The sequence below is a fragment of the Mycteria americana genome, chromosome 8, assembly GCF_035582795.1.
Source record: "Mycteria americana isolate JAX WOST 10 ecotype Jacksonville Zoo and Gardens chromosome 8, USCA_MyAme_1.0, whole genome shotgun sequence".
Taxonomy (NCBI): Eukaryota; Metazoa; Chordata; class Aves; order Ciconiiformes; family Ciconiidae; genus Mycteria; species Mycteria americana.
In genome coordinates, this window is record NC_134372.1 from 27918174 (window position 1) to 27940661 (window position 22488).

The window sequence follows — 22488 nt, forward strand, 5'->3', positions numbered from 1 at the left end:
TGTGAGATGCTGACTCTAAACAAGATTTTTCAGCACAGAGATGGAGTCTTAGATGCTTTGACCCAACAGACTGGGTTTACTAGAATAGTTACACTGCTTGACTTTTTAGTAATGGTATAGCAGCCAAAGTAATATATGCTGAGATGAAATGATCTTCGGGTTTTTCCTGCAGTAGGTCTTAGTGGACAGATGAGGCAATTCAATCACCAGTAGATTTTACTGCCTTCCTTGGAGTTGGAGGTAGCTTTTAATGAAATCGATTCTCCTAAATTCAAATGATTTTATAATGCAAATTAAGGCACCAGTAGACCAAAGAAAGTTTGGTCATAGAAGCTAAACGTACTATGGGACTTGAGGAAAGGTATTGTAGCCTCCTTGCACACTACATTTGCTAAATGTATGGTTGCAGGAGAAAAGGTGGCATGGTGGTTTGAGCGCCTGAGTCAGAATTGTCAGCTTTGTTCACTTGTCAGTTGTGTTTTTAAATTATGTCAGGAGTATTTGGCCCTTGGTATCCTCATGGGACAGAACTTTTGCCCAGCTCTGTCAGGATGGGGAGCTGATGCCTGGTGAAAGCAAGCAAGATGTAAATGCCAAAATCTATCGTTATGAAATTGCTTACAAATCTAGCGTTGCTCTCTTTCTAAAGGGCAATAATAGTCAAGAGCTCAGCAGGTACTAGTGGGAAGGCCTCTCCTAAATTGGTGTGGCTAGATGAGGTTATATAAGCTGGGGATTGCAAGATACCACTGGGAGATCTGGACTTGTGAAAGTTCAGATGTTGTACAACAAAGCAAACATCCAAATGGACATAGTTAAAAAGCATGTCAGAAGAAAACAAGCTATTAAAAAAACTTCAAACCTTATCTTTTCTGTCTTTCAGGAGCAGTGGTGATTCATTAAAAGGATAGATCTAACAGAACCAGAATTATTGTAAAGAACAGCTCACAATTAATGGATAAAATGCCAAAGTTTAGCCTGCCAGCTTCATCTCTTGGCAGTGCTTTTCATTTGGCTATTACAATGTGTCAGGGGTGTCTCCTTAGCATCTCTTCTTATCTGTAGGCTGCAGGGAACAGCTTAGTGATGTTGGCTGAAATTCAGAGGAGTTAAGTTTAACCATGGAGCTTGCATCTTTGGGTCTTGGAGAACCATGTCTATGTGAGGGATAATGAGCTCCTGCTACAGCAGTAACAGAAGTTGTCTTGCGGGTGCAGCATGGGGTGGGATGTAGGAGATGCAGTGTCTGATTCGTGCTCGGTTTCTCAGTCCTGAGAACTGAGTCCTGAACTTGGATCCTCTTCTTCTTATAATTTGAAGATATGAAGATATCTTCTTTCTCAGGCATCCCCTGAAGTCACCCCCAGGAGTGTCATTCCCGTCCCAGCCATCCAAGGGCAGGAGTATGTAGACATGGGGAAGGAGTAGGAAGATGATGGGATGGGAGGTAGTGCTGAAGTGTTACCAGAAATCCCCTTCCTTAACTAGCACCTTTTCTGTTCTGGCAACATTTCTGAGGAAAAAAAAAAAGGGGGGGGGGGGGTGTGGTGGTGGAAATCTGTGCCTTTCCCATAGCAGGCCATGATCCCACCCAAGCACCAGCAGAGACTTGCAGCAGTCCTGGCATAACCATCAGTGCAGATGCAGGACCACGTAGAGCAATCCAGTTCTGAGGCTGGTGGTGCCTTGTCTTTCCTCCTCTCTCTCAAAAGTCTCAGGTCCAGCATGTAAACATTGCAGTCCCAATGCTTCTCCATTAGAGTCAGCAGGAATGTTCTCACTAGTTGTAATGGGAACAGGTCAGGCCCCTAATTGCAGCAATATCTCCTTAATGAGCAGAAACTCCAGCAATTTCATCAGCTGTCACTACTTACGTGAATGAAGTTGAGCTTGTGCATGGCTCCAGTTGTTCTCATTATTTTCGTGTGCACATTGCATTCTCTAATCATGGTAAAACTCTCCAGAACATGTTTTTAAGGTGACAAATTGACCACCAGGAAAGCACTAAAACCAATAACCTGTTTTCTAAGTGGGGCTGTACAAGAGCCATGAAGCCTAGCCACCATTGTGCAGAAGCATGTTTCATCTGACTTGTCCCTAAGCATTAAAGCACTGAGTTTTGTGTGTATCAGCCATGAGCTGTTTACCTGGCGACAAATCATAATTGCTCATTAAATCCAAAGTACACCACATTTTTGTAATTATTCCCAACACATTGCACAGACTTTGTCTGGTGGGCCAAGCGAACAGTTACCAAGTTTGGATTACAACCCAGAGTCCCAGATTGCATTGCTTGTGAATACACAGAAAACCTACTGTTAAACTTGCCTCGATATGCTCCTGTTAATGGCACTTCATTTAGTTAGGGATTTAATCATTCAGGCTGTAAATGGGATAGGATATTTCTTTTGTGTCTTGCTTCCATGTCATGGTATCACTCTAATCTGCATTTGCACTTATTCAGATTTTTCTGATTGTTCCTTTTCTTCTTAGAGCAGCTTTCATTGAAATGCTGATAAAATGTGCCTATTCTTAAACTAAAACAGCATGTTTTCAAGGTAAAAAATGAATTATCCAAATTAAACCATAATAATTCTCTGGTCTTCAGGAAACACTTTTATTCTCCCTGTCTGATTTCTAGGCTGTAATCTCACTGGAACAGGTATTGCCTTGACATTTGCATCTCTTGAGGTGAGGTTTGTAAGTGGCAGGAAAAGACAGATTCCTGAGAAAGTCAGTGTCAAGTTGTGCATGCAAATAGCTCTTACCATCTCTGTACTCTTCAAAAACCATTCTCTGGTTGTATTGCTAGCAGTCAGACTCTTGAGCCTTGCTGCAGAGAATTGGATGCAGCATATAGGGGAGACGAGGTCATTTTATACCACAGGATCTTCTGAGGACTGGATCTCTTCAGAAGTAAGAGTCAGTAGCTCTGTTTCTGATTCTGTATGTTGTGTTTTTCTTCTACTGACTGTGGCTTGTTTGCTCCTTGCTTGCACGAGTGAGCTGACGTGAACTAGACTGCCAAAGGAATATAGTCCCCAAATGTCCCACAATAGTCCTGATATCTCTTTGTGTTGCAGCCCTTTCTCTGTCGATCACTCCATCGGGACTCTTGGGATTGGTGACACCATGCAAGTAACAGTGGAGTTTCACCCACTGAAGACCGGGGATCATTCCAGGTCCCTGAGAGTTCACTATGACACAGGTAAGCTGGGCACTGCATGGTGCACGCTCTCTGCATCCTTCAAAACAGAGCCCTTTCTAAGCAGAATAATGTTAAGCTTGCTTTGCAAAGGACTTCTAAAACCTTTTATTTCAAAACCTCTGCATGTTTCAGTGCTTTGAAATGAGCAGATAAGGGGCAAAGGCTGAGTCTGTCCTTGTTCTGTATGTCCTGTGTGCTGGTCCATCCCTGGGGGACCCTGGTGTCAGCAAAGGTGTTCTCCACCCAGAACCTCCCCCATGACGGTAATCTACCATCATTCCCTGTTTTCCCAGCCACCGTAATTCCCCCTCCAGGCGTACCTTCCCTGTCCCAGCTTTACCCCAAATAAAAGTGAAAAATAGTTGGTGATGAGGGGATATTTAAAGTAGATCCCATCAAAGAAGAATGAGACTTTGGAATCCTGTTTTGCTGGGAGTTGCTGAGTAAAGAAGGAGAAACATTGATTCTCTGTTGCAGTATGCATACGCATGTGTGAAGTTTTATTCCTAGACAATGCTATGTTTAAAGTGTAACCCCTATCAGACTCTCTCCAATGCCCCCGTCTCTTACACACCTCTGTCCCATATGTGCTTCTCCGCTGTCCTGCCACAGACTCTTTTTTCTATTTGCCCTTTACCCATCTACATCCCACACTTCACAACATCAGGACTCAAGTAGCCAAGACTTGAGGGCTCTTGGGATTTGGGAGGAAGTGCTCACTGCTTCCCCAGATAGGTGTAAAATTTATAGCAGGGTATGAGAAACCAAGGTTAGGCCAAAGAAATAGTCAGCGTTATAAGTCACTTTAAGAGTAAGTGGGGAAAACTCAAGAAAAAGCTGTGAGATTAAAATGCTTCTGTCAGCCTTGGTTCAGCAGAGGTACCTTGTGATGCTGAACGAGACTTTCTCAGTTGAATGAATGCATTTTGTGTGCATTTTCTGTTGCCTGAAAGAGAGGTTTGTTTTGTCCCTATTCCTGAACTTCAGTCCTGGGAAGCATGATGTCCTAATTTAGGTGCTACTGTGATGCTTTAGCCCAGCAATGAACATTTTAGTTGTCTTGAGTTTGCAAAAGTTGTGAAAATGCTCCTATATCTTCCAAATGCTCTTTGTAGCCTTATGACTTACCACAGCTTTGTTTAGTATTTGACAGTTAATAACGTATTCACAGAGAATGGTTCATGCTTACTCAGAGAAGCTCATAGGTTTGGAGCACACGGTTTCTTAAAAGAAACAGTGACATTCCAGGTAGAGAGCACAAAAAGTGCCCCATTTGTATGCATATAGAGAATCTACAGGATAAAATTCAGAGGGCTAGATCTTTCTCTGGGGTAAAACAGGGCTAACTACACTAGAGGTTAGGGCTGTGGAGCTTATACTATGTGAAGGAAAAGACCAAGAGAAGAGTCAGGGCCAGGATCTTCATGGCTTGCTTTGAAAACCTGAGTCTTGTTCTTACTGGACTGAAACACCTGGTTCCTCCATGGTTAATCTTTGCAAAACTGATTTGCATGGATAGGCCACGGGGATCAAGCTATTTGCTGGCTCTGAGATGGGCGACCTCCCAGGAACGTGTGCAGCTACCTGGGAGATGAACCCAGGATTAATTCCTGCCTGTCAGTACAACACTGCAGTTATTTTTAAATAAACCATGGATTGAGAAGGAGAGCAGGGGAATAATTAAGGGCTTATCTCTCTAGCTTTGAAGCATACAAATAAGTAAAAGGCTGCTGAGATTAATTGCTAAAGTGAAACCAAAACATTTAATCAGTCTTAAAAGCTGCTTATTGCAGGTGTAGTGCAGAGCAGCAGACAATATTACCCAACCTCACATGGCAAGCCCTGTCTAATTTGTCCTGCACTAAGTCAGACTCCCTGTGACTCACATACAAAAAGCAGCTGCATTGCTCTTTCAGAGCCACCAACAGACTGTTTGTTACAAAACAGAAGCGCTAAGAGCAAAATAGCAGTTTAGGATGTTGGGAGGCATTTTCCTTGCTTTACTGTGTATCTGTATTGACTTGCTCAGCTTACAAGTGGCAGTAGTTCTCAATAAATCACGCTGATGTTAGTGTGACTTACGCAGGATCAGGTGCGTGTTGCATTGGTTTAATTTTTGCTGAAGTTAGGTCAAATCTGTCCCTAGCATTGCTTAAGCAAACATGGAGCTCTTTGATGTGAATAAGTCACAATTTTCCCTTTGGCTATTAATTGGTTGATTTAAATTGTGCATCCTTTAGACTGTCCTGGCTAGGAATGTAGGTACTATCCCCTGGATAGACAGTACATATATTGGTAGTCCTGTTGCTACAAACTTTACAGATGAGTGTGAAGAAAATGTCTTTGCTGCCTAAAGAATAATGGTTTACAATGAAAATTTGACCTTCAGTGCTTTACATGTCCAAACTCCTCCATTTCGCCCCGTGCACATGTGTCTGGGTGTGAAAAATCCCAGCCCATCCTGAAATGAAGGTGACTTGGGATGTTCTGGGCTACTCATCATCCCAATTAATCACCTTAACATTAGATGATGGTATCAGAAGGGGTTTCTGAAGCCTGCATGCTGAACGCACATACTGCTGTGGAACGAGTTCTGCACTCAGGACCACTTGAAGGTCTGATTGGTGGCTTGGCCTTTCCCAGGTGACTTTTAGCCCACCCCATGTGGATGTGGGAAAATAAGCTTATGGAGTTAAGTCTAGTTTCAACCAAGTCAGAATTCATAAAGCTTAGATATTCTTTTAGCTCTCAAGCAGTTCTCAAGTGAGATGCCCAGCCTGGTTGTCCTGAGTGCTGCTGTTTGTACATCAAACCCAGTTTGCTGCAGTCATAACGTTCATTGCAGCCTGACGGTATAGCACAAGCATGGTGCGGGAGGGTGAGCTTTGCTCGGGGACACGTGGTTAAGGAGATGTGTGACAGCTTCCCAGAGCTGTGCCAGAGGTGCAAAATAAACTCACCAGTCCCGTAGCACCCAGAAACAATAACATCTATGGCAGATGCTCCATGCAAGTAAAGGAGGCTACCAGAGACAGGAGGTGCTGGAGAGATGCTGGGAATTGTGGAAGGAGAATCACCTCTCTGCTCAGAGCTCCCTAAATCCTGACTCACATCAGACTCCTGTCTTCAGGAAGTACCTACTATGGTATGATGGGTGGTCTTCAAGGTGTAAGATCGTATTCTGTGCTTGTATGTGGGTGCCTGCAGTGCCCACGGGACCCTGTGGCAAGGTGCTACAACGTGCTTCTAGTCTAGGAGATCTGTTGTGCGGTGCTGAAAGTCCTCTGTACAGGTTTTTTTCCAATCAGTTGCTACATCCCTTGGGATCCCTTTGTCGGCACAGGAAACTTCAGTAATTAGCAAAGCCTCACTGAGCTTGTGCGTGTCTGACAGACACTATATATTGAGATGTTTTTATTGCTGTCAGTAATAAAGAGTGATTATGCAGATCGTTTTCCTTCAGTGGCTTTGTGAGACTGTAAAGCGGAAGCAAAAGCCTGGGGGCAGGATCTCACCCTCTGTGAGGGGAGAGATCAGAGCCAATACTCATATGTGAATTTTAGGAGACAGCACATCCAGCCCTCAAGGAGGAATGTCTACTCCATTACTGTTCTGTCTCCCCTTGGTGCAGAGCCCCCGAAAGCAGCTTCCCCAGAAGAGGTAACATGGCTCAGGAATAGTTCTCAGTGGTTTTAGTCCCGCTGGAAGCCTCCAGCCTCATGCTAACAGCCTGCTGAGGAACCATCTGGGTATTTGGCAGATTAATACCCTGTTTTCCCTCGACTTCCTACACAGCTTACGGGAGGGCTGACAGTTCCTGAGCAGGAGCTCTCCTAAAGCAAGTATCAGCTTGTTTGCTGTGGATCACAGACCCAGGCTCAGAGCATCCTTTGTGGCTCTGCACACCAGGGCAAGGAAGGGAGAGCTCAGCCTCAGCTCCTTGATTAATTACATCAAGGGCAGGTAGAAGATGCGGGTAGCATCTGCCTCCAGCTCTGTAGTTGTCAATCAGATTGAGCTTTCCTGCACTGGGTTAGTTACTGTCCCCATAGCAAGTGGGTGAAGTAATGTCTCCCCTCCTGACCCCTGGGGAGCAACACTTGCTCTCTGCCAAATTCAGGTTATTCCTGTACAAGAGAAGAGAACAGCTGAATATGTTTCTCCAGTGCAGCACGCTAGGAGCACTGGAGAGCTACCATGACGTGTGGTTTCAGTTGACCAGTATCTGCCTGTGTGAACTACCTCTATGGTTGCTAACCATATTGGTGTCTGGAGCAAGTGGGATTAGCAGATCTGTGATCTTCCCCTTCCTTTGAGCCAGCATGAACACCTGTAGGATAGATGTGATTTCCTTAGGGCAATGTAAGAAGCAAAAATAACAATAAAAAATTTCCTGGGTAGGTCTCAAAGAACTGAATGGGAATTGCTCTTAGTGTGGCAGCAATGCTCAGGGTTACATGGGGGTATCAGAGGTGGATCTAGGTCTTGTACCCTACATAGGATTCCCTGACCCACTGCCCTGAGGTGCCTCTGTCCTTCTTGGTCTGCAGCAGCAGAAGCCTCTGGAGCAGTGAGTGGTAACTGCCAGCTTGAGAAAACACTGACATTTAATCTCAAATGGGGAAAATGAGGCATGAGATCACTGGAAAAATTAAGGCATATTTAAAACCGACTAATTAGGGAGCTGACGTGGAGCTCTTTAGTCACCCATAGAATGACAGCGAGTTTGACGTGATGTATTAGAGCCATTTGGGTTTGCTGAAGATGATGGGTAACTACAGGATTGGGTGTGCTTGACTGGCAGCAAGAGGAGCAAAGCCTGTGCATCTTGGCCACAGTATTGCAAATGGGCCAGGGGCAATTGTCAACCATGTTAGTGACTGTTCAGCTCCTGTGTGGATCAGCACAGGGTTGCCAGCTGGGAGCGTAAACATGTCGGGATGCTGAACCCCTTTTTTCAGGTAAAATTGATGCTGGGTTTAGCTGAATCAGCTTACTTCAGTAAATGAGGCCACCCATGCAAAGGCTTAGCAGTGTGTTAGTGATCACTGTGTCCATGCAGGAAACTCATTAAATCCCAGCCCTGGTTGTTTATTGCTGTTCAAGGCTGAACAAGTGACTGTAGCATGGATGTGCCAGCACCTCTGAACAACATCTCAGCTACCCACAGGGATAAAGCATCTGAGAAAAGCACTGCCTTACTGTGATATTCATCTGTGTTTTTGTGTAGACTTTGGAGAACACAACCACTTTTGCATAGCTCTGTTCTCTTTCCTTTAAGAACCCCCTTTCTACCAAGGGTCTTGTCATCTGTCTTGCAAGGCTGGCATTGCAGTCAATGGCTTCCAGGAACTTGTTTGAAAATGAAATGAAAATCCTATTGATTTAGTCTCTAGATCAAGCCTTTTCCTTTCTCTTTTTTCTTTGTAAATCCACTGATGGATGTGCATAGGCAGCAGGGTTTAACTGAGGTTTAGCCCTTGTTGTGTTGCATTTTACTTTCCTGAGATCACTCAAACAAGTTGCTGAGTGCTCTCAATTTGTACTGACTTCAGCCAGAATGGAGGAGGCTCAATACTTGCCTGAGCAAACTCACTACCTCGTTAGATATTTATCTGAGTCGTCCCTGTGTTGTGCAGGATACCAGGGTGGGAATACCAAAACCATTTTCTGGTTTTAATCTTAGTCTTGTGTGAGTGTTTACAGGGGCTCTGATGTTGCTGTGAGTAGCAGTAAGTTACTGTTGAGCTAAATTCATGGGAACAGACCGAGCTTCTGATTGCCACCGCTGCGTGCCATTGCTGTTCACCTCTGTAGTTGTTCATCTTCATGCAATTCTCTGTTCCTTCAACACCAGGCAGATTTATAGTAGCTTCTTACAAGTGCTAAGAGTTGGGGAAATCTTCTGCTTCTTAAGCAGCAGCCTCTTTTACTCCGAAGCTTTGCTGTAGTGTACTGACACAGCTTTTTTAGTTTGTGTTTAGTGCTGGCAGATGTTTAGAAACTTATTTTATTCAGTGAGTTTATAAAGATCTTGTTTCCCATGTTATCCTAAGGTGTAAGCCAGACTGATGCTGTAGCTATTACAAGAGGCTTCTCTAGCTTTTCCTTGAACTATCAGGCATTTAAAAACTTTGCAAAGGGCTTTGTCTTTCTGCTTGTTGCAGGTGGTGAGTGCAGGTTGTGCTTTTCTTCCTTTGCTTGTGAGAGTTCCCAGCCGTGTGGCTGGTTTCTGACTGACTTTTATGTTCTTGTATGTCTGCTTCAAAGTCACTGGGAACTAGGTGAGTGGAGGGAGGCATACATTGTAGGCAAAAAAAGGCATAAATAGGAGTTCGTGCAGTCATGTGTTGACTTTGCATCTTAACAGTAGCAGCACCGCAACAGACCAAGGATTGGTAACTAATACTTTATACAACTGATTGGTTATAGGCTTTTATAGTCCAAATCAATTAGATTGATGAGTGAGTCTAATTGGTCTCCAAAGCATTCATTTATGTCAAAACAGATAATAGGTAACAACTGTTTCCTGTCTTTATTTCCTCTTTCTAGAACTGCTTGCAATAATGATTTTTTTCATACTGTTTTAGATAAGGTTGTTCTACTTCTTGCAAACAGAGTATGGCCTTTGCCCCCTATCCAGGGCCTTGTGTTTCAAGACAGATGGTCCATCACTTTGAGGGTAGATGAAGGGGAATTAAGTTTGTGCTTCATTTGTGCTTGAGGTTTATTTGCACAGCTATATAGCTCCACAACTACGTAACACCCCTCCTGACAAAAACCCTGCTAAAGCAACCCACAGAGTTGACTGCGTGAGCACAGACTGGGGTGTGCGTAGTAGGAGGGTAATTTGGAAGTTAAAAATCTCCTTTTAGCTGTTTTGTTCATCCCCAAGTATGCACAGAAAGACTTCCATGTGATGCCCTGTATCCCATTTTTAGCACATGCAAGATTTCTGGAAGAATATGGTTTCATCTCTTTGCGGGTCATCCTTGACCGCAAGTTGTCTACTCTATCATCAGTGGAAATCACTAATATGTTCTTAAGTGTCATTAACTCTGGATGCATTTCAGGGCAGAACTGACCATTCATTAGCTTCCTTTCCTTGTGGATCAATCAGCATCTGCTGAGAAGCAGAAGAGCAGCTTGAAGGGTGATTGATTTATTAAGTGGTATATTGGGCATGTCTTTGCCAGGCAATCAGAATGAAAGTTCCTGCACCATTTTCCCCATGGGCCAAAAGCAGTGTTTCAGCCGATCAGGTACCCCAGCATATCATTACTGTAGTAGCAGTAATGATTAAAAATAGCTTGCGGCATCCTGGATATGCGGCAGCGCTGTCTTTCATCATCCGATGGTTTCATTGTCCTTTTCAATACATTCTGCAAGGCTCCTTCATGCTGGGCAGAACAAAGCCTCCGTGCTGGCTCCCAGATACTCCTGTGCCAGTGTATTTCATCTTATAAGAAGGCAAACGGATCTTCCTAAGCATGGTGCAGAGAAGGTAATGGGGAGTACTTTGGGTGCTCCATTACAGATGGATGCACAATGAGGAGCCTATTTGATTGACAATGAGAATGACTTTTAATGTGCAAGAGAGCTGTCTGAAGAGCCTGCAACCTGTCCTGTAGACCACTGCTGGCTGGTCATTGCTTTCCATCTCCCTGTTCATGCCCATCTGTCGTCTTATGGTTCCTTGCAATGTCTTTGGGGTAGAGACCCTCTTCTTGTGACGTGCTGCATGGGGGCTCAGAGGGTGCTTTGCTGAGGCCTGGGCCATACTGGGGACTTCTGGCCATTAACAGCAATAACTGTGGTGACAGTAATGATTAGGATGCTCTGAGCTTTGTTGTAGCCTGGGAATGATTTTTTTAGAAACACCCATGTTAGCAGCAGCAGTTATTTAGTGGTGAGGTTTATAAACAAGCTGCTCTTAGGGCTGGAGTAAATAACATGATGATTTAACAGGGTCTGAAAGTAACTTATGAACACCGCCTCGGAGAAACACTTAAAAATGACTGTCGCTGCTTTGTGTTTTGCTCTAGTGCTGGAAATACAAGTGTGGGGCTGACAGATGGCCTTTCTCAGGCCGGCAGAGACCAGCACACCTCGTAGGTGGTGACATTAGCTTCCTGACAGCCAAACAGCTCAGAGCAATGCTCCTGACTCTGATCTAGTGGTGGCTCTGCGGGAGACGCAGCAAAAAGCATATGGTGGGGAGGGCTGGATCCAGGCGTAGGTGACTTCTCTAGCTTTCCAGAGATCACTTTGCCTGGTGAAGTAAGTTGCTTCTCCGGTGGTGAAGTGGTAATAGCAGTCCTTTGCGTGCTGGTTGAAAAAAGAATATGCCAGCAGTGGTGAGGCAGTTGGGTATGATAGTAGCAGGAGCAAAAGAATTACTTATTGCAGATTGATATGGAGGTATAGTAATACCCTTTTGAATGAAGAGCTCTGCTTTCATTGCTTGCTTGTATTTTCAGTGAAAAAACAGCAGGACCTGTCTCTCTTCAGCTGCATTCATAGAATAGATGAGAGCAAGGCCCAGTCTTCTGCCAAACTGGGCAAATGAAATTAAACTTGCTTTCCATGCTACCCAGATATTCCAAATTTGACTGTCATGCACTCCTAAAAAGGTTTAAAATCCAAATTAAGCAAAGAGGGCTTGACAGGGATAAAGGAAGAATATGTTTCAGTGAAGACGAGATGCAGCAGGGTGCTGTTTTGTTTCTATTCAGTCTAATCAATCTGACTACGAGCTTCCTAATATTTAGAGCAGTAATCAATGAAGGAAGGTACTAGCTGGTGAATACTAGGACACCGTTCTTCATAAAACCTGAAATTTGTTTTGAAGTCTTGTTCAAGGGTTTGCCCATCTGTTCCTTGAGCTATCCATTCAGGCTAAACAAAATTTGTCATTCTATTTAAGAACAATTTGTACTGCTCTGAAAACTATTCCCTCTTGCACCAGGATGATCATGTAGTATTAGAAGAATTCAGAAAGATGTTTTAGCTCTTCTGTAAATTCCCTCTTTTTCTTTTTTCCCTGCACAATAGGTCCCACAGAGGATGACCCAATGCTAGATTTCTTACTTAAAGATAATGAAAAGTTATGATGTGCCAAGATACCTGTGTCCATAGTAGTGCAGATGGATGCTGGAATAAAACACAGTGGTGTTTCTGCTGTATCAAAGAGCATCGTTCAGGAGTGCACAACCCAAAGCATCTGCTCTACTGCTTTATAAAAAGTCTAGCTTTTAATTTCAAGTTCAGGCACTGCTTCATTTGGGTTGCAGAGTGAGACCTGTGTCCTGCCATTTGTAGGAAATGTAGCATGTAAGAATGAGAGAATTGACAGCCTGTAATAAGATTGTGTTGTGTAAGTAATGATAGGACAGATACATCGAGATTCAGTAAACGTGCTTTCATGGCAGCAAAGCATCCCAAACTACACACCATAGACATTACCCTGTCAAGTGCAATGCCTAGTGCTACATCACTGTTACAGTACAGAGGTGGTTTTTTTTTAAACTTATATATTAAACAACCAAGAGTCTTAAATGAAATGTCACATCTAATTTTTGGCACCCAAGACATGAAGTCTGCAGCTGCTCTTGGCCAACCCTGACAGCTCCACTCTCTGTGTCAGTTCATCTGCCTGGCAGACAGATCTGCGGCTTCCTCCTGACTCACTGGCATCTGTGCACACTTTACTGTACCGAGCGATTTCTAGGTTTATGTATTCAGCATGATGCCAAATACTTCTCTCTGTAGTAGAAGGTGCTCTGGCAAAGCCTCCAGCATTCAAAAGAGTCCTCAGTGCTTGCAGCCAGGAGCATAAGGGTGGCTGTGTCCCCAGCTCCTGTTCAGGAGAGCAGCAATAGGGGATGTTTACCAAAGCGTGTAGAAACAGGCAGTGCATATGCTTTTTGTCCCCTGTGGGCTCTGGAGTTAGCATTTTTCTGTGCTGGAGGCTTTATTCTCATCTTTGTTTAATAGCTTGTGATGGTTTTATCTTCCAAGAATTTGTCCAGTTGCTCTCTGGAGTTATAGCTGTTAGCCTCTACAGCCTCCTATGGCAGTATGTTCCAAAGGAAGGAATATTCCCTGGAAAAGTACTACTACTTTTGTGTAATTTCTGACTAATAACATTATTTCAGGCCCTTGGGTTCCTGTTTTATGACAAAGCGTGACAAATTTTTCCTTATTCACATTTCCCAGGCCATTCATGCTTTTACAAACCTCTCCCATCTATCTCCCATATGATTTCTAGTTTGAGGGATCCTATTCAGTCCTAATACAGAAGCTGCTCCATACTTTTAATTGTACTTTCTGCCCTTCTCTATTTAATTTCAAATGCTTCAGCTTGTTTTTTGAGATCAGAACTGTACCCAATATTTCAAGACGCATGTGGCCATGGGTTTAGACAGTGAATTGATGATAGTTTTCATGGTGTTTATTTTGTAGTAGTTTGTAGTCTTGATCGTTGTAGACCATTAGCTTGCATTTCCGTGAACTTGAGTTGTGCATGCTCGAAGCACTGCGCGTCTCCCATTTCTTGGGTCCTGGCTCCTTTGCTTGCCAATGTATGCCGAGGATTCAGTGGAGGGGAAAGGTAATGCTTACAAAGCATACCTGCCTCTGTAACTCTTCTGAACTTCAGTTATTTTCATATGCTAAGTTGTCCATTATATGAAGCAGATTGTCCAGTCATTGGAAACATTGCTGTTTTTCTCACAACATAACTCGCCTCTGGCCACAAATCCCTACCACTCCAGAATCCCTTAAGAGCAAAGAAATTGAGGGTTATACAGGCATGAAGGCTGAATTCTCCATGTATGGAGACGAATGAATGACTGTAGAGTTCTACTCAAAGGTGAGTCTTGCTTCATTCCCCAGCCTCAGTCCCAGAACAAATGTGATTCTGCTGTGTTGTCTGGCTTAGGATTTAAGGAGTCCATCCAGCACACATCCAGCTCTCTCCTTGTGTTGTTGCATGGTAGTCTTTTAAAGGCAGGTCCATGCACTGGCTGCCTTGCTGTAACCTGTGCAGCGAGAAGAAGGCTCTGCCTTTGCAGATGCTGTCCAGGATATGGCTGGGTTGCTACACTTGTCAGTTGGGGCTGGCCCTGAGGCTTTAAGAAATGCCAGTTCTAGAGAGCATGTCTGATGTTCGCTGTTTGCATCTCACCTGGGAAACACTCACTCACAACAGGAAGAGTGGGCTTGGTGGCTTGGTACCAAAGTTTGAGCTCAGTTGACTCCCAGAAGTTATTTGGTTGGGAAGAATGAAGGTCTAAAAGCTCTGGAAATGAGGGAGCCTTTGGTGGGAGCCTGTTCTGGAGGGTGAAATGCTGGCAGGTACTCCAGCAAGACTCCAATCATTAATCAGTTGGTGTGCACAGCCAGGGGCATTCTCCTCTTCAGGTCAGTCTGAGGTGGAAAGCAAAGTTGTCCTCACTCTTGTCGTTGAATGGCTTGGGAATGCTCAGTGTGGACTTGCACACTCAGGCATAGGCAACAGGATACAGGCTAAAGAAATGGCCTTGCAGGACTGTGATGGCCAGATTGGTGTGGGGCCATGCCCCATCAATCTCGTTTTGACAGTATCTTCACAAACCCGTAGCAAGTGAGGGCGCTGGTTCTACAGCACAGTGAAGTTATCTTCTTCATCCCATCCTGTCGTGGGCTGTCATTTCACTTGTTCCTCTGAACCTCCCTTTTCTGCCCACATGCCTGCAGGCATCTTTGCTTGTCAGCAACAAGGGATCAGGAAAGACACAGCACTGGTGGTGTACCTGCCAGAGACCCTGAGCAAGCCGTGACTGAGGTGGGACTCCTCAGAGTCACCTTAATGACTTCGATGCAGAATTTCCTGTGACCTGAGTGGGATGGCAACCCAAAGGCCACCTGAGCACATCTGAAAAATCTCGCTGTAAATACTTGTCACCTTGGGGATAAATCTCTACAAACACATGCAGAAATAAGGTGCTTAAGGTGGTGTCCAGGACATCCTCATGCTGTACGCACGCAGCTATCAGGATGTTATAAATGTACTGATCTGTGGAACTGCTAACACAGCTAAAAGCTGTAACACTTTCTTCTGTTACCTGTGGTTTGCTCTGTTCCTTGTACTTCTATCAAATGAGATGAGCAAAGACTTCCCTTTGCTTTGTTCCAGGTGAAGATATTCACACAAGCCTTTATGGAGCAGCTGTAGATGTCAACATCAGGCTAGACAGGAACTCCTTGACAGTTGAGAAGACTTACCTCACGCTGTCAAATCACAGATCTGTGGTCATCCACAATCGGAGTGAAATCATAGCCCACTTCCAGTGGAAGGCTTTTGTTACTCAGGAAGAGGAGGATCAGCAGAAGCTGAGGTTCGTTTGAAAGATTCATTTCAGTAAGATACACTGCCCAAGGGTAAAACTAACGTATGGCCTCAGAGGGGTGTTGGTGCTTTTGAATGGCTTAGGACAAGTAAATCATCCACAGTGTCAGCATATGTGTCACTGAGCTTTAGGATAATGGAGCTCAACACTTCCCATTCCAGTTCCACCCATACTCCAGCTGAGAAGGATGTTTTGGGGAGGAAAGGTTCATTGCAACGACTGGATAGCAAGTTTGTGTTTTGTAGGAGCACAAACCACTGAGGTCCAGAGGTCCCTGGGCTACAGAGGGTCCATGAGGCTGAGGAAGGTGTCAGCACTCGTTACCTGGGACTTAATGTAGCTGCAGGTAACATCACTATTATGATAGTCACTGCAGTTTCTTCCACTCCAGCTTTGATAAGATGGCAGGCTCCTTTTCCAGCAATGTGCAGGATAGAGTGCTTCATTGGCCCAGAAAGTTGAGGCCAACCCTGCTGTAGGGTGTTGAATTGCCTTGCACTGTCCTGGTTACCGGCACAATGCGGTATTTCTGCCCTTCCTTAGAGACTGTGGAGAGTTTGGAGGTGGAGAGTTCTGCAGGGAAGGTAGGGCAGCACAGGATCTGGAAGTGCATTTGGGCTTCAGCAACCCGTGTCTTCATGGTGGTGAGAGATGGGGCAGGATCTTCAAAGGATGTCTTTGGTGAAGCTTTGAAATTCCCATTTCAGGCAGCAGAGAAACGCTTACAGCCCACGGAGAGTGAATTGGAAATTACACTTAAAAGCTTGAGTGATTTAGGGAATCCTTGTGTGACTTTTCAGACTTGGATGGATGTATGTATATAGGAGTTAGTCTGAACCCATAGCTGATCAGGAAACTGCCTTAAACTGGAGCAATTTTTAAGGGCTTATGAGCAAATAAAGTTCAACGTAATTAGGTCAGAAATGCCTTGAAGGCCAAAACTAGTTTTCCACTGTTCTGTATTTTTAATTACACAGCATGTGACTTGTGTGCAAGCTCAATGTATTAAAAGAAAATCTCATGACCGTCTCTTGGTACTTGCCTGGACCATTCCTTTACCATCTCTTCCCACCTGCCTGTCTCAGACTGGACCCTGAGTGATCCTCTTTCCCCTCAGAAGCAACAGGGTTTCCCCACAGTAGACTTCAACATGATTTTTTTCCAGTTACATTTGATCTTGTGCCAGTTTGTGTCCTAGACACTGACCAGGACGTTTTGTTCTTCCTTACTTGCAATCTTAAGGGTGGTCATAGCTCCAAGGCCACTGTCCTGCTGTCAGGGAAGCTTTTGAGGTCTTGGAGCAGGGAGGGCTTTTTCATGCGAGAAGACAGTGCAGGACCCTGCACTGGGATGTGACCCAAAAAGACCTGGATTGTTAGAAAGTCTATCCAGGGGTTTGCTCTGTCTCCCTCCTGCAGGACTTTCTGGGATGTAATGGTGGAATTATTGTCTGTTGATGGAGGTTGAGTTGAGGGTTGCTCACCTCAGTGGCTGGAAGCCCCCCTAATGCACAGCATTGTAGGTCAGACATGGAGAAACATTTCCTATTGCACTCTGTGGGGAGCTAGCCAAAGCAAGTATTTTTGGCGCTGGTGACAGCATTTGCCCGAGGCTCTGTCTGTGTGCATCTAGTAACGTCCATGACTGTATTTCCTTTCTAATTGTATTTGAATTTAGCTGGGTCATGATCGCTATCCTCTTTATACTACATTGCCTCGATTTGCTGCGTATGGAGCCTTCCACTCATCCTCCTAGAGTTGTCACCTGCTGGTTCTTCATGGCCGGGGGACTGGAGCATGAAGGGGGGACAGCAATATGCCAGCTAGGAAGCAACTGCTCTGTAGCAGTGCTCCCTTCTCATCTCTTGGTTGTGATCTTTAAACACTAGAATGATTTCTGCTACAACTTCCAAGTAAGGGAGAGATTAACTGTGTCAAAGCTCTGCAGAGAAGGCCAAGAAGGAAAAAGATAAAGTGGTTCAAGGTTAGACTTCAGGGTTTGGATTCAGAGGTGCTGGTCCTTTATTGAGTGATGCTAGGCAAAATCCCTTCCTTTCTCAGGGCCTCTGTTTTTATGCATATAAACCCATTAATTTCACTGAGGTGATGTGATGCCTGAATTCGTTAGCTTGCTTTTGAAGTGCTCTGGGATTCTCTGGTGGAAGGCAGTAAAGGCAACAGAGAGCAGATACTGTTTGCTTATCCCTGCAGGTCCAAAAGGGAAGAAGAGAGAGTCATGCTAGTAACCTGCAGCTGAAACCCAGCTGCTTCTCCCCTTCCCAATGAAGCACTGCAGTGGGTCTCCTTGATCTTTGTTATCCGCCATTAGCTGTTGTTATCTGTTATTAGCTCTATGGTAGGAAAAACCAGTTGAGGTTGTTGGTGGATTTTCCATCAGTTGTGGCAGTGGTTTTGAGCCAGGTCGCTCTCCTGAGGGCTGCTAGCTTTCAAAAAACCTCTTCTTAGCTTATAAGTGTGGAGTAAAACTACGTGCCATGCCAGCAAACAACACGTGATAATCTGATCCATTTGGGACCCCATGGCTCGGGTCAGCCCCTTGCTGAGCTGCTGCTGCTGTTCCTCCCCAAGTGCGCTGCTGCCCCTGCACTTAGACAACAGTCTCTGCAAATATGTTGCTTATTAAATTTTCTGCTTGGTTTGTCTCTCCCCGTGGCTGCAGGCTGTGTCGCAGGCTGCAGAGGCAGGAAGAGGACAAGACGGATTATTTTCTCAAGGAGTGCATGGTGGACCCCACTCTCCGAGATCGCCTTTCCCTTCTCTCCCGCACCTTCCAGAACCATAGGGCAAAGGTGCAAGGAGATTCCATGCTTTTCTCCGATGATATCTTCACCATTGAGCCGGTGGTAAGCGATAGCTGAGAACCTTCCTTCCTCGTCTTCCTTCTCTTCCTCCCTGAATTGAGGTCACTTGGCAGATCCCTGCATCAGCTAGCTTGAAGTGTAAGCAGAGAAAACATCACGTTTCTAGTGAGGATGGGAGAGCTTGTTGCAAAAAGCATTTCTGAACTGCGGGCTCCTGACAAGCAGCAAGAGCCTGCCCAAAGCTGAGCTACTACAAGGGCTATAAGTAAGTGTCCTTACAGTGTTCAGAAGTGTTGATTATTATATGTAAGGGCACACCTTACACATACTGTATGGGGTTTAACAAAGGATATTAGAGCACTGTCAGTTCACATATTGACCTGAAGAATGAAATGGTCCTCTGTGGAAAGCAGGCCAAATTCAGCCTAAGTTTAATCTTGGAAATACCAGTCCCTTCGTATAACCTGGACTTATACCACATCTGAATCTCCCTTCCAGTATAATCTGTGAGCCTGGACACAAGACTGGCAGGTGTAAATGGGCTTTTCGAGTTGTATTGGACATAGGTACAGAATTTTCTTTGCTTTTCTATTTATGCAAGCAAAACCCCATGTCCTTCAATCAACCAGTGCTCTGATTCTGAATATTTGCATGGTCTGAGATGAAGAATGCCTGCTGTCTGAGCAGTGCAAAATCCCTTCTCATCTTGGAGTAAACCCTAGAATAAGCCCAACCTCCTCTTTTTTTTTAAATAGGTGAAACTTTTTTTTTTTAATAAGGAAAGCGATCATGTTCTCTTCTTGGTTATTCCTATAGCCCATATAAGGCTGAGAGCCACCAATGTCAGCCCAACTGCAGTTTCACACCACTGCAGCTGACAGCAGCATGGTGTGACCAAGGGATTGTGTCAGAGCAGTAGGAATATTGTAGAGAGCGGGAGCTGATCAGCTGAGCATTAAGAGCATCCTGCGGTGCATTAGAGCTGACTTTGGAGTGTGTCCCAGGGCTCCTGCTTCGTTACAGTCAGACTATTTCTCCACAACTAGCTTAACCTGCCCTTGAGCTCCTGAATTGCATTAAAGTGAGGTCCAGAAGTCTGACTGCCCACAGTATTGAGTCCTGGTACTCCATGTAATGATGTATGAACATGAAGTGTAGCCTGGCCTCAAGTCTTGAGTGGAAACCTTTCCTGAACGGCTATGTTAATGTTACACAGTTTGCTCCAGGACTGAATATAAGTGTGCCACTACATGAGTCTCTCCCCTTCTGTCTTGGCCAGCATTATCAATCTTTTGATTTCCATTAATTCCATTATTTATGGAACAATCAGTTTCACATTCAGACTTGTGCTCATGTCTTTCTTCTCCCCCTGACATATGGATCAAATTATAGTAAGTATTTTTTCGTCTTTATCAAATGTATAATCTAAAAATCCACTGCCACTGACTTCCATATCCTTCTCTCCGGTGATGGCCCCATAACCTTTAGCTGTGATAGAGACCCTTCTTGCACTGCCATGTAAATCTGCTGGAGAGGCCCTCCAAAGCTGGGACCCTGCTGCCTCACAGACCTTCTGGCCAAAAGCGGCTGCTCTCTTCCTACCTATCACCTGTGTTGTCCAAGGGCACCTTATAGAAATAATCAAACCCTTGTAACAAGTGACCGGAGGAAGCAATTGCTTCCAGAGGTTAGGAAGCTGATGGAGGGATAGTAGTCTTGGAAACGCTTTCTGGGCAGAGTGGCTTTGCAGGGTTTGTGCAGAAGCCTTGCTGTGTAAGTGGACCATTAGCTGCCATTTTTTTCAGGTGTTGCTATCCATAGAAGCTGCAGCAGGTCACTTCAGACTGTATAGTGTTAACTCTCTGAAAATAATAACAAAAAAGAGGTGGCAGTGATTTTGGAATTACCATGTGACCATGAACATTTTGAGCCGCCGTCCAAGCCCGTGGGAAACAAGCTGTTATGCAACTCTGACTTTCTGAGCGCATCTCAAATTTGGTTTAATTTATATTTGCAAATACACATGATATGTCAGCAGAAGCAGCTGTGATAGAAGCCCAGGTGGCTACCAAAGGACAAAGTCCTTGCTTTTTGCTGCATCCTCCCCACCACAGCTTAGCTGTAAGTCACATTGCAGACACGTGGGAGCTGACTCCTTGGAAATGGAAACCAGAGGAAAGGGAAGACAAGGATTTGTTACCATTGCACTGACCTTGACAAATCATCCCTGTCCTGTCATTGCCTGTTAGTGACTCCTCAGTGCCATGTGTTAACTCTGAGCCGATGGAGGTGGTCTTCAAGATGTCCATGTTATGAAACTGCTACTGTTGTTGATCCAGAGGTTGGGCTAGGAGGTAACAGCATTGTTTGTTCCTGCAAATCTCCACCTCAGCTGGGGAACCAAGCTGGTCCCCATCCAAATGAGAGGTTACTACAGAGCACTTCAGTTTTTGGCAGAAGGCGCCATCTCCAGTGGGAGCTATGGTCTGTCCTACAGCTCGCTGTGGGTTCAGTTATTTAAGGAGAGAGGCAGGTGTTAGCTTTGGCACTGCCTTTCTCCAAAGTGCCCCGAACTAGCAGGATGCACTTTGGGTGTCATTTCAGTACTTCTGTTGCTGGCTCTGTCTTTGGCTTTATGTCTGCTTTGAGCAGTGATTTCCTTTCCATGGATCACCTTACCCCTCTGCAAAACAAAGTAGGGGATTTGGCCAACAGTTGGTGGTGCCCAACTTTTCAAGACCGGCTTTTTCTTATTCAGGCTGGTGGATATCTAGTAGATTCTTACTATTTAGGGGCAGAGGGAGGGAAAATAGGATCTGCATGTGTTTACAGTTGGGCTCTTGCATAGAGATCACTTCTGTAGCTGTGAGTCATGGTGTGCCATCCCCTCCTGTATCATGTTGCTTTACGCTGTAGCAAAGCCAGGGTACAGCAACTGGAGTTCTTGTGCTGTATCGTCATACATCCACCATCAGTATTTTATGCCACCTGCCAGTTGCAGCCTGTCTGAGGCGGACATTAAGCCAGAAGTGTTGCAATATTATGTTCACAGCACTGCATAGTTTTATTTCTGTCCTGGTTAGCATCCATGGTAATTTTCCATGCTCTGACTCAACTGCTATCCTATAGAGAACATGCTAGCCCAGGCAGACCGCTGCTCCTGAGGTGTCCTGTGGCTCATACGCATGTAGCAGTAGCCTGCAAGGGTGGGTAATGAAGCATATCCTTTTAACCAGCAGTTCTTTTTTCCCTGTAGGGTGGCAGGAATGTGAGGAACCTCTTCAACAACTTATTTTAATTTCCCAGGAGAAATAACTCACAATATTTTCTAGTTTTATAGTCTGATGTACAGCAGTAATGAAGGGAGAAATGACAGAAATTTCCCAGAATAGTTATTTCTTTAAATAATTTGTTTTAGTCATGGAGTAGTAGAATAAAGTGTAACTGATTATTTCTTCTTGCCCTCCACCTTTGGAGTCAAATGGTCTGGCTTATAGCTTCACTGACAATACAGGGAAGCTATCTGTGGACGTACTGCCAAAAGTTTGTGTGCAAATACATTGAATCCTGCAGAATAGTGATTTCATATCAGGAGCTCAAGAGACTTGAGTCTGTCAACTGCTGGTGCAGGTTTTCTTGGGAGTGAGGATATGAGTGCAAGGCTCTAGTAATAATGCTGCATTAGGATTGTTCCAGAGAGCTGTGCTGATGCATATAAAATGATGGGTTTTATTGCTAGTCTGTAGGCTTGTTTCCTCTGGTGCCTTAGAGGAGTCTCATCTGACTGTTCCTTGGGATCCAGCAGCTCCTCAGATGTAGGGAGATACGTCCCTTGTCAGGATCTTGGTGCATCACTGAGTGGTTTCCTGGAGCATGGCAGGATGTCATTCCTGGCAAGGGGGCTTTGTGTGCTGCACCCTCATCTGTTTAGGTTGTAAAAGAAGAAATGACATCTGCCCAAAGCTCTAGGCTCCCTCCCGCACTGGTTAATTACACAGTGTACAGAGAGATCCCAGCAACATTGCGGCAATCACTGTGATCTTGGCGGTATTGAGCAAATCATCCCA

At 44.8% G+C, this 22488-nt stretch overlaps 1 protein-coding gene across 1 annotated transcript in view; it reads left to right on the forward strand.

The window, feature by feature from the left end:
* Nucleotides 1–22488, forward strand: part of HYDIN (HYDIN axonemal central pair apparatus protein) — a 148253-nt gene that overhangs the window by 18585 nt on the left and 107180 nt on the right. Inside the window, exons 6-8 of the mRNA XM_075511037.1 lie at nucleotides 3084–3208; nucleotides 15387–15588; nucleotides 18280–18463. Of these exons, the coding sequence (XP_075367152.1) occupies nucleotides 3084–3208; nucleotides 15387–15588; nucleotides 18280–18463 (511 nt within the window). The remainder of the gene's footprint in view (nucleotides 1–3083; nucleotides 3209–15386; nucleotides 15589–18279; nucleotides 18464–22488) is intronic.